This window comes from Cuculus canorus, chromosome Z (assembly GCF_017976375.1).
Source record: "Cuculus canorus isolate bCucCan1 chromosome Z, bCucCan1.pri, whole genome shotgun sequence".
NCBI lineage: Eukaryota > Metazoa > Chordata > Aves > Cuculiformes > Cuculidae > Cuculus > Cuculus canorus.
The window spans coordinates 66,670,876-66,683,617 of record NC_071441.1 but is presented as its reverse complement, the minus strand read 5'-3'; the positions used below and the strand labels follow the sequence as shown (position 1 = coordinate 66,683,617).

Below are 12,742 nucleotides of genomic sequence, written 5' to 3'. Positions count from 1 at the left end.
AAAGAGGCTTTCACAACCAGACTCCACCAGTCTTCCCCTGGTCAACTTCTTCACAAATCCACACCACCATTCATAAATACTCTGCATACTCTAACACTACTCCAAAGTCAGGCTTCTCAGTAGAGCCTTCTCCACCCCTTACAAATTACCAGCTCAATTCCTGTTTACATTTTTAGCAGTACAGGCACACCTGTAAGCCCTGCTGCAAGACTCTTTGATTTACTCATAAATTAAAACCTCATTTTATGCCTCCTTTGATATTTCGAAGACATCATGAATCTCATAAAACAAACTTCCTCTGCACAAACAAAATATATTGTTCGTGAATTTGGCACCTGTTCCTCCTGCAGTGCTGCTGCTGTTCAAATGAAGTAAACACTTTGATATTTATGCAAATAGATGATATACTGGAAGATCCTTGTGCACCAATCTTAATCAGAGACTTTTCTCAGTACACACTACTTTGAATCACGGCATTTTGAAGGAATTGTTTTGGCTGTCCCAGGAAGATAATTAATCAAAAGGCAGCTTTGACAGTCTTGTGACGTAAGACTGAATTCTGACAGATCTGTCATTTCATTGTCAAATATAAAAGCAGCTGTTTTTCCTAGACTACCCAATCCTAGTTTCCAAAGCGACAACTCTTATCAGTTTTCTGAAAAGGATGTATGTGTACAGACAAAGGGCACTAGCACTATAAGCCACTCTGAAGTGTGAGGCATGTTAAACGATAAGGAGAAAGCTCACCTACCTCCATAGATTTGATCTACACATTGCAGTGTTATGTCATTTTCTCCTACGATCTTATTCTTAAATTGTGGCTCCTAGAACACAAAAAAAAATTCTTAGAAACCTCACACTACTAAGCAGTAGCACCTTCTTACAAGTAAAGGATTTATTTAGAACCTATTCTAATATCAGCATAAATTCTTGTAAGCTGAGTGAGGCAGAACACTGAAGAATAGTTGTTAAAATACAGACAGATGCAGGCATAATTTATACATTACAGATTCAGTTTTATTTAAGTCACAGCTATAATTGAAATGTAGATAAGAGTTTTTACTTTTCAAAATAGCTTCAAAGCATGCATTTCTGTTCAGTCACTTTTCAAACTAAAATCATTACAGTAAACAGGAAATACAGTGACGATGTAATCCAAGCCCTTTGATGACAAATTTCCTTGCTATGGGAACCTGGCAGGAAATAAAATCTCTTAAAAGAACGAGTATCCCAAGAATATTCCAACATAACAGCCAGATTTATCCCTGGGTAAAATCAAGGCACACAAAACACAATTATCTTATCTACTGTTTTGTACATTTTAAGTGATTTGAGACTCCCTTCACTGTTATCATTCCCTGAATTCAGAGTTAAAATTTACATTTGAGTCATGCCATAAATAAACCTCATTATGTTAAATATGATTACCAGAAGGTCAATGTCCACTATATCAGCAAATAACATTTTCTACATGAAGACAGCTGTGAATAGAGTTAACAGTTATTTCCAGATCTGCACTACTCTCAATCAGGTAAATGGTTTCTTTTAAGAGAAATATAGTTGATTTGGTACATTATAAACCCAAGACCTAAAGTAAGTGATGCTGCAGAAATTAGCATAGTCACTACCAACTTCAGCATAAATCTCACATGATCTGTGAAAAGGGCTCTGCAACTTTGTCCCAATTAATTTTGGAAGGTCCAAAAATCTGTATTTGGCTGCAGAAGTCTTATTTTCACATTTAAACTCCCTGAAATTTTACCCCAATAAACCTTTGATTACAATCAACATGTGTCAAATCATAATCTTCTCATTATTCCCCACTGTAAAGATACTCTTGCATCTGGGAGCCACATACTAGTCTCTCCTTTTATCACCTAAATGGGCCAGACTGTTTCAGCTGCTCAAGTGTGTCAAAAAAAGTGTAGCATTAACATTGCCCTTTGACAGCTCAATTTGAGTACCTAAGACAAAGGAAACAGATTCAACTCAATTCTAAGATTTGAAGACTTTTTAGCTTTTTACATGCTCACCAGCTCAACAGTATTAGGTTTTAAAATCTTTGCAGTCAACATCTGACTTTGAATGGAATAATTCGGCACTTTACAGAGCCACACAAACCATTATCGATAGCATTTCCATTTAATATCATCTTACTCAGTTCTGTGCAATGAACCCTGAAACAGTTACGCAGAGGTAGCCCAAAATCAAAATCACACTAGAGGTAAGTTTGACATTCACACTTTTGCAATCACTACTAGCTAAGCAGTCAGAAATCAGGTTTAAACAAACAGTTGATTTAAAACAATTAATTCTTTTAACTTAAGTTTCACAAAGTTACCAACTGACTAAATTTATAAACTACATCTAATCTAAGTTTTGCACCACTGTTACTCAAATAGCCATCATAGCTTGAGGAAGGATCCACACAAACCAAGCAGATGCAGGCTGATTACAATTAGTCTGCAGCTATTAAAACTTTTCATAAATCTATATTCTGCATGTATATAGAAGGGAAAGTTATGACTATTCAATCAGATACACTATACATCTTCAGAGCCTGTCATAATTAGAAGATTTGTCTTCCTACATTATCATCTGAAGCAGAATCATCATCAAGGAAAGCAATCTTGAAGTTCGTACACACAAGTTTCCCATAGGTGCCACGATTTGACCCATCTTCTTGTATGTACTTGTATACTGTGCTTGCCTCACAAAGCAGCAGTTCACCTGTATAAGAGAAACACAGGCTTGCAACATAACTGAAATTTACGATTGAATTATTTCAAATGTTATCTTAAACTCAGCATTAACTTACTGACAGTTTCTCAGAACTGTATGCCTGAAGATATTTCATCACTGTTGTACGAAAAGACTACAACGCACACCCTGGAATCAGTACACCCAAGAGCCTTCCACCTTACTGACATCACTCAAGATGGAATGAACACTGCCTAGCTGCACGCATTTAGGAGTTCTGTAACCAGAGGTGCCTGTACCATAGCCTGCTGTAAGCGGTAGGAAAACAATACATGGAGTTGCAAAGAGCAACCATACAAGTGTGTACTTGGGAAAAAAAAAACCAAAACCCACTGAAGAATAGTTAATACAGTCAATAAACAAGTTGAAAATTGTTCCAGTTTTCCGTATTGCTAAACTCTCAGAATGCTGAAACATTTGAGTTGATTACTACAAGTTCATCACAGTTCATTTTTCACAGCTCAAGCAACTGGAGATGTCGCTTATTTTACCAGTCCCAGGGCTACTTTAAAGTTCTCAAACACAAGTTTACATAAATAATGGTCAATGAAGTGCTAATCTTAAAGTTACCAGCAACTGAACTTCAAGTTTAAGAAAGCAAAAACAAGTTTTAACACATACAGTTGGTCTGACTCTTGGTCTTTCCTATCAAGTGCAGCTTACCCAAAGACAGCACACCCTACAAAAATCTCAATTTTTGTAATTTTTCAACAACAGATACAGATAATTAATACATTTCCACCTGTTGTTACATCAAGACCTTTACTACTTGGGACACGGACGTTACATGAGTGCTTGCTGCAGACATAGGAATATATAAAAATTGCTTACATTATTAATTTTGTATTATTTAATTTTAATAATAAAATGTACAAGTTACCTGGTAATAAGCGAGGATTTACTTCCTTTTCAATGGGTTCCTTTATGTGTATTTCCTGAAGAGATAAAGAACAACTATTACTCTGCAAAGATCATACCTTCAACACATGCTATAAGTAACATGCTCCCCCTTGAATTCCTCGCATTCTAGCAAATGGCTACTTAAAAACAAGGAAAAGAACTTCCTAAATTAAGGAGAATAAGTTTGCAATGTGCTTCTTCCACTAAAGGTCAGTGGTCTACTAGCTAAATAATTAAGTCAGTGGCTTGACACCCACTGTGTCAGTTACAGACAGCTGTGAAGACAAAACAAGGAAACACATTATTCCTATAAGTAACAGACAGAAATAAAGCATTACCAATACTTTTACAGTTCTCCCAGCATATGTAAATGAGTTAGCATAAACAGTACTACAGCACCGCGTTCCAGAGTTCATTCCTAAGCTCTACCACATATAACTTAATATTTGTTTGTAATTTACCCTTCACAGTTTTTCAAGCATCGCCCTTGACTGTCTTGTTTCTGATTGTCTTACATGTATTAATGAAATCAAGGTACAGAAATTACTTAAACAGGACTACCAAGACTATAGGAAAAGGGATTTCAGAATCTCAGAGCCAAGAGGTAAAATCAGACACAGGGTATCCTTTAGGTTGGACCCAAACTGCACAAAACAAACCTATTAAACTCTCAGCATCACTTATTCTAGCCTCGAGGCACTGATAGTCCAGGTAAAATCTCCAGCCAAAAGACTATTAAACTAGAGGACATGCTACACCCTTCCTGCTCAGCCAGTTCAGAACTTCCTTCTCCAAGTCCAGATCACTTCACATGTATTGGAGTCTCCCTGGAAAACTATTAGTTAACTGGAAGCCCCCCCATGGGGCCACAGCAGTAAGCAAGCTAATTTTAGTTTGTCACCAGCATCCACAGTCAGATATTTCAAATCAAGGAAAGCAACCAAAAGAAGACATAAGCAATAACAGTTTTGCTGGATTAAATACAGAGAAACAAAAGCCCCAGCACAAAAATAAACCTCCTTTGTCATTCATATAAGCAATCGGTCTCAACACTCAAAAGACTCAAAACAAAGCTTGAAGGCAGCACAGAAGAACTAAACCCATCAGGAAACAAAGTCTTGAGAACAGCGGAGACATTCAAGACAGGCTGAAAAGAGGCAAAGGTTATAAAATGAAAGTGGTGGTGGTATGAAGAAAGAAATCTGTAACTACAGCTGGCAGCTAATCCAGAAAACAAAACACAATTTGCTACCTTTGACTTCCAAGTATGGATGTTGTGGAAGCAAATTTTAACCTGAGTTCATGCTTGTCAGCTAAATAAGTTACTGTGCAAGCATGACTCAAGCTGAACACTGTGGCATTCAGCGAAGAAATACACATACATTTCCCAACGTTGTCTCTTCACCACTGATAGCTCTAAGCTAAACGTTCAGTTTAATAGTGCCTTTACAGCTGCCTTCCACTAGCACTATTCATGCCTAACTAAAAGCAATGCTGCCTGCTCACAAACTATATGCCAACAATCATTGCTACAAACCAGCAAAGCAGTACACTAACTCGGTATTTTCCCAGCACCTTTTACTTTGCGAGGCATAATTAGGTATGTAATAACTACTGTTCATTATCTACACTGCTTGACTGCTCGTACTTGTTGCTATCAGTACCAGTTTACAACAGCGTTGGCAGTTAAGACCTTCAGCAAAAAAAAAAAATATTTGACCCCAAAGAAGTTCTTTGTGCTTACATCCACTTGTTAAAATGCAATGAAACTTCTGTAACAGGTATACAGAGGCAAATAATTCTGAACAACTGTTTTGGGCTGTGGTTACAAGTTGAACTGGTTTCCTTCAGAAAGGAACTAGAATTTTATTTAAATAGCATCAGACCTCACATATGAGATCAGCTTGTAAAGTCCTGTTTCGGTCTTTGTTGACAGAAGCCCACAGACATTATACATACTATATGCAGAACCCTATAACATACAGCAGCTTCCAAGAGTTGAGCCTCCAGAAGAGTTCTATTTGAAAGTCGATATTGATACTCCTGTAATAAATTCATAAATATTTTGAAGACAGTTTACATTCTACACACAAGGGATAGCAATGTTCATGGTTTGCCTTCTAGAGGAAGAATCCATGCTGCTGCACTGATTTTCTAAGGGAGCATACTAAAATACATTAAATTCTACTGATGTCACATTTGGTGTTTGTCCTTTTAAGAACGAAGCCAAAAATATTTATGAATAAAAGTTAACTCGCCATGGGTCAGTGCAAGTTGTGTGAGAACCCACAGATTTAGCTAATTTCTGCGCTCTGTTTCAACCTCATTTTTCTAATGCATTTTGGGTTTGGGGCAACACAGACCCTGGGATTAACCTAAGAGCCTCCTGACACTAGAACGCATGCTGCTCAACACCCTTGTCATCAGTCATGCAGCTTGTACTCACCCACCCACTCCTTTTACCGCAGGGTTTATCAGACTGCATGGTGAGTTAATTTGGTTCATCTGATCATCTAGGAAGTCTGTACTTGTGCTACATTTGGTTTTGTTGTTGGTGCCTATTGTTAGCAGAACTGGCTCATCAACAGGTCAGATGAGCACAGAAAGGAAAGAAAAGGAAGCAGAAGAAGCAACTTCTTTCCACAAGCTACTAAATCCACTCAGCCCTCAGGAAACTTCACCCTCTGACCATTTGTCGAAGCGAAGCATGCAAGCACTTCCACATATGACCAGTGAGAGCCCCGCACACCTCTAGATAGATACTTCTTCATCTGTAGCTTCCCCGTTCTGAGTGCCTCAAGCAGTATCTTGGCACTTCTTACTTAAGACACAACAGAGGGAACTCTACTATCAGCAACAGCTGAAGACAAATAGCCATAGGATGCTATGCAAATGCAGAAAACTAATTTTGGATTGTCTCAGAAGTGACAGAAACAAAGACCTCATCTCTGCTGAAGATTTTTAGAAACTTCTTACTCAGAGATGCTTCCCACCTGCGCTCGTACCTTGTGCTACATTCCTTTGTCCGGGTCATCAGAGTAAGCAGTGGCAGCCAATACTGGAACACTCCATAATTACCAACTGTAACAGTACAGCGTAGCAAACCATACCAAAACCACAAGCTGAAAAAATTTTACACCATACTAATTCAAAATGCATCATAACTTCAGCTGGTAGCACTACAAAACCACAAAGTACTCAGGACAAAAGACACCACGCTCCTTGCAGATGCTCTGCTTCAACAAGGGGGGAGAGAACACTATTAATAGAGGATCTGTCTTTCTTCAGGAAAGGCTCACCTCTTCTCTGCTTGTTTACCTGAGTATAGGGAAAAACTGCATAGTTTGTAATTCCTTGCCTCCCTGTCCACAAGGAGGTAAACAACTGTGGACAGAAAATGAGCGAAAACTGAAATACATTCCCTGCATTCTAGAATCTACATTACTCTGATGTCAGAGAATTTGGATTTCTTTTTTTTTTTTCAATCAGTATTGCAAAATATGTATATTAGCCTAGTGATACTGGATGCTGCTCATCACTCTCAGAAGATTGTGCAAGCAGTCTGCTGCTACAAATTATGTACTGTGAGCTCTGAACATGCCCTACCCCACAGTAATGTTTCCATTTATCCATAGCCAGCCATTTGTACTAGAGCTAATACCAACAATGGAAAACAAGACTTTTAGTAAACTCATTGCGAAAAATAATGTTTATTATATTCAAGTAATAAAGGAACCAGTTATCACTTCCAGAATTTCGAGAGCACTGGCTGAAACATGCATTCTTTAAAAGGCTGACAGCAAACAGCTGTCGGCGGTTAGAACAGCAGGTATTTTAAAGCTGTTTTATATAGTTTTCAACAAGTAATTTCTCCACAGAAAAGCTCTACAACATGGTGAGAACATCCATTTTTTCTAATTTACTTCACTAAAAGACTAACAGAGGGCTGAGATAGCTTTCTTAACTATACATTTTCCTTTACGAGTTGTAAAAGTCAAGCTGTATATTGAAATATTTGCAATTTAGTTGTGGTGCTTCAACAAGTGAATACAGTATTCCGAATAAAATAAACCAAACATGTCTAGCAGTTCTATGAGAACTCCACAGACAGGAGGAAATACCTGTGCACATTTTAGCATGTGCTTATATTCAGAAATTAACCAGGATACAATTGGTAATTTCTGAAAGATGATTTCCTGGTCACACAAGCCTAATCCCATGCTGTACGCCATACAATCCTGAAAGATAGTCACTACACTTTAATAACAATGCTGAAAATAATCTCTAAATGCCCGTTTTCCTTCCTTTCACAGCTTCATCATCCAATAGCCCATTAGATCATAGAGCATATTTTCCACGTCCGTTTCATCTTTCATCCTTTCCTCTTTCCTTACATTGTCCTGTCCACCTCCTCTGACTTCATCACCAGGCTCTCCCCACGTCAGTCCAGAGCCCAGCTGTCCACTCTGGTAACTCCTCTTCCTTATGCCACGCTCAATTCCATCACTCCAGTTTAGAAGGAGTGATGTACTATTTTCGAAGCGATCAATAGAGAACACACAATACTTTAACTAAGATTTACAAGCAAGGAGTATTTGTAGTGATGATGAACTAATAGCCATGCAGATCTGAGAGACAAAACAAAAGAGGTACAAAAGTTGTCCTCAATTCAGCAGCCCGAGATGCACTCCACATTTCATGGACAAGCAGCAGGAAGTAGAAGGAACTCTGTAATAAGGAATAATACAAGAACTAATATTGTATAAGAAATAACACAAAGGATTTAACTGCTAACAATGCACACATAAAAAGTTAACATTAAGCTTCAAATCAAGTTTAATATCTACATTTTTATTCAAATTAAGACTTTTAAGGAAAATATGATCACCTTGAAAGCCTTGTAAATGCTTCCAGTTTCAAAATATCAGAGCTAGAACTCTTGAAATAATTCACTGGTTCTTGTTTCTACATCTCCATGGACAAATATGCCTCATCTATGATCAGACATGTCAAAACACTGACTTTTATACCCTGGTGTTCACCTCACTTCCTGCAGGGTAGCCAAGTCTGTCCACAAGGGAAGTATGTCACTAATATCAACATCCTACAGTCTCGCTCTCAACAGACCACTGATTGATCCGTGGTTCCATACAGCAGAGCACAGCTAGGTTATATTTAGTCAGATGTCAAAAACGCTGCTTTTCCAGAATTCTGTGTTTCACAGCGGAAATCACTTCCATTCCTTTAATAAGCAGCATTTTCTGTTCACCCCTTACTTCTAATATATCTTGCCATACATTAACACAGAGTTCCCGTTTCTTTTCATATTCAAACAAACAAGCCAATCCCAAAAGCAGTTCAAAGCTAATTTCGTTTTATTTTTCTGAACACTACTTAGTGTGTCCTTTGGGTGTTTGAGGAAGGACTTTGAAGTGCTTAGGGACATGGTTTAGGGAGTGTTAGGAATGGTTGGACTCAATGATCTAATGGGTCCTTTCCAACCTTGTGATTCTGTGATTCTGTGATTCTGTGACTAAAAAGTCTGGGGCTAGAACAAAAGTCAGCTCTGCCTGTTGCAGCAGCTTTCAGTCTCAATTAACTCCCCAGGTGAATACAGACAAACCCAACGAACCTGGAAATTGAAAACAAGGGGGACTACCTTATAACACCACTATATTGCTCTGTATTGCATTGTTTCAAGACAGAGGTATAAAGAGACTCAAGGAAAGGCTCCACAAGTTCACAGGTAACTGAGATGCCATCTAGATGTAACCTCAAACTCATTAAGTCCCTGATTCCCACCTTCTTACAGGGTCTGCCTGAGGAAACAGGACACCAAACAACCTGTCACCAGCACAGTTCCCCAAACATCTGCTACTGAAAGAGACAGGGTGTCAGTCTGCCCTGGTATGGCATTAACACTGTCTTTATGAAAGGAAAGTTCCCAGTGGACCAAACTGTTTTCTTTGTAAAAGGTACTAAAGTATTTCCACTGTTCTACCAGTCTAGCCCCAATTTTAGAACTCAACTATATGAAAGTTAACAGGTACAAGAAATTTGTGTTCAGAAAGTTACTTTTCTCACATACATATGTATTTCAAAATATTTAATCAATATAATTTTTTTCAGATCCTCAATTAGCCTCACAGGTTTCATCATTTATATAAAAGGTTTATTTTTAATCCTCATAAAACCCACTGAAGTCTTCAGCTTCCTGTGGAACCATCCCATTAAGGCAGAGAAAAAGCATTAAACTTGCTTTACTTCTTACTGGAATCTGACCTTGGTTTCATTGAGCTTTTGAAGCTGTGAAAGACACCAATTCTATGGAAAAAGTCAGATCTATGCTTCTGAGGCAAGAGACCAAGAAATTCTTAAAATTAAGTGCATCAAGTAGATAGTTAAAAGCAGCATTAATAAATAAAGTGAATACCTGCAAGCTCCAGTGCATGAGGACATTTCATTAAGGGCTTCAGTTCCAGTATTAAGTACCTTTGTTATTGTTCCTGCAGCCATTAGGATCATCTTTGAAGGGTTACACCACTGTAGTTATAACCATGTTAAAGTACTCTTTACTTTTTGGTATCTCACTGTACTACACATATTTGACTTGTACTTTTTCCCACCAGCCATTTTTTTAAGCAAGCTTTAACCATGCAGCATGATCATTTAAACAGTGAAGTGCCTTTCAGTAACTCCAACGACGCAAGTTCTAACCTTCCCAAAACTCAGCTCCTTTTGCGCACGCTTTTTTGAATGTTTGTACAACATACTTTCCGAAGGTAAATGACTTACTTCACACGGAGGCACATGTGCTCAGTCCAGAAATATCTGTACCTATCATTAACATCCATTTTCACTGGGAAATACATGGAAGGTAGAAAGCTTTCAAAGTAAACCGATGCAATTATGAGTCACCAGGGCTGAACAACATGTAAAAAAAAAAAAAAACCCACAGAGCTGCTACTACAAAACAAGGACATAGGTTTTTAAACAGCACAGTTGACTTAAGCCATAACTCCTCTGCATTTTTAGTTCAGGTTCAGTGAAAAATAAAACCAGCAAGTTCTCCGAGGTCCTATCAGTGACAAAGTCTGTACTAATTAACAAGACAGACAAAAATAACTTCCTTAAGATGCTATCTAGAGAAATGAATAATTAAAGAGAACCAGTTTGACACAGATTACAAAGAGCTACGGAGCGTGTAAAAAAAAAAAAATCACAAACGGCTAATTTTCCTGAATATTAGTCTTCTTAGAAAAGTGTCATTTACTAGGGATAAGAATGAAGGAATATTGAATAATAATACTGATCTACTACCACCTGCTAACAACACAATCTCAGTAAAACAACTCTAAAGCCACTTCAGCCAAGCTGCCAGCAGACGTTTCAATAAATGAAGGGACATCAGGAAGAACAATATGAAAGACATGCACAACCAAGAGTTCACCTCTGAGCCGTGAAGGAGAAAGACCCAGGAGTCTGTAGGGAGGGAACCGAAAACACCAAGCAGGGCGCACAGTGGGTGCAAGGGGATGTCCAGGGACACGGGCAAAGCCAGGCTCGGAGTGTCCCACCTCACACGCTGAGCAGTCACAACCACTGCCTGGCACCCAGGCACCCTCACAGAAACAACTCAAGTGGAGCATCGCAGGGATATGGGGGGGAAATAACCTGGAAACCGAGCAATCAGATGTATTTCTGAGCTCTCTCGCGCAGGAATGGGGAAGATCAGCTGGAAACCGAGTGGCGGGATACATTCAGGAGCTGTCTCGCGTAGAAAGTAGGGGAAAAAGTCATCTGGAAAGCGAGCTGGCAGATACTTTCTTGAGCTCTCCCGGGCAGAAACGCGAAAAAATCCGCAGGAAACCAAGCAGCCAGATGCATTTAGGAGCTCTCTCGGGCAGAAAAGGAGGAAAGCCAGCGGGAAACCGAGAATGCAGGAACATTCCTGAACTCTCTCAGGCACGAAGGGGGGAAAAACAGCTGGAAACCGAGTAACCAGACATATTTAGGAGCTGTCTCGGGTAGAAAGGTGAAAAAAATCAGCTGGAAACTGAGCAGGCAGAGAGATTTCTGAGCTCTCTCGGGGGCGACGGGGGAAAAATCACCTGGAAACCGATCAACCAGATACATTTCTGAGCTCTCCCGGGCAGAAACAGCGAATAAACCGAGCTGGAAAGCGAGCCGGCAGAGAGATTCAGGAGCTCCCTCGGGCGGGACGGAGCGGGACGTTCCACCCTCCCCGCTCCCGTCCCAGCTCCCGCGGCCCTGCCGAGCCCCCCCGCCCCCGCACCTCCGGGCTGATGTAGGACACGAAGGAGGGCTTGGCCGCCCGGGCCCCGCCGCCCAGCATGGCTGCGGCCGCACCGGCTCCGCTCCCAGGGATCCGCCTCGGGGCGCCGCGGCCGGCGGGGGCTGAGCCCGCGCCACCGCTTCCGGTGACGTCATATGCCACGCCCACTCGCGGAGGCGCTGATCGCCGCCTCCCGGAGGGGCGGGGCGGGGTCCAGGCGCCCGCTCGGATTGGTCAGAGCCGCTGTCAATCAAAGGCGCGCCTTCCGTCTCGTGGGCCTGGAGGGGGCGCATCTCGAATCGTGCGTTCACGTCTGGGCCCCTCACCACGAGAAGGATGTTGAGGCTCTGGAGCGTGTCCAGAGAAGAGCAATGAAGATGGTGAGGGGGCTGGAGAACAAGTCTTACAAGGAGCAGCTGAGAGAGCTGGGGTTGTTTAGCCTGGAGAAGAGGAGGCTGAGGGGAGACCTTATTACTCTCTACAACTACCTGAAAGGAGGTTGTGGAGAGGAGGGAGCTGGCCTCTTCTCCCAAGTGACTGAGGACAGGACAAGGGGGAATGGCCTCAAGCTGCGCCAGGGGAGGTTCAGGCTGGATATCAGGAAAAAATTTTCACAGAAGGGGTCATTGGGCACTGGCAGAGGCTGCCCAGGGAGGGGGTTGCGTCACCCTCCCTGGAGGTATCTAAAAGACAGATAGATGAGGTGTTCAGGCACATGGTTTAGTGACCATTCCAAGATAGGAATACTTGGGACTCTATGATCCAAGAGGTCTTTTCCAACCTAGT

General features: G+C 40.7%; 1 protein-coding gene across 1 annotated transcript in view; it reads right to left on the bottom strand.

The window, feature by feature from the left end:
- The window catches only part of MTMR12 (myotubularin related protein 12), a 31,633-nt gene extending 19,538 nt beyond the window's left edge, over nt 1-12,095 (bottom strand). Inside the window, exons 1-4 of the mRNA XM_054054101.1 lie at nt 11,957-12,095; nt 3,641-3,695; nt 2,591-2,730; nt 752-824 (exon numbers count right to left, since the gene is read on the bottom strand). Coding sequence (XP_053910076.1) covers nt 752-824; nt 2,591-2,730; nt 3,641-3,695; nt 11,957-12,016 — 328 coding nt within the window. The 5' untranslated portion in view covers nt 12,017-12,095. The remainder of the gene's footprint in view (nt 1-751; nt 825-2,590; nt 2,731-3,640; nt 3,696-11,956) is intronic.
- Nucleotides 12,096-12,742: the final 647 nt, after the last annotated feature.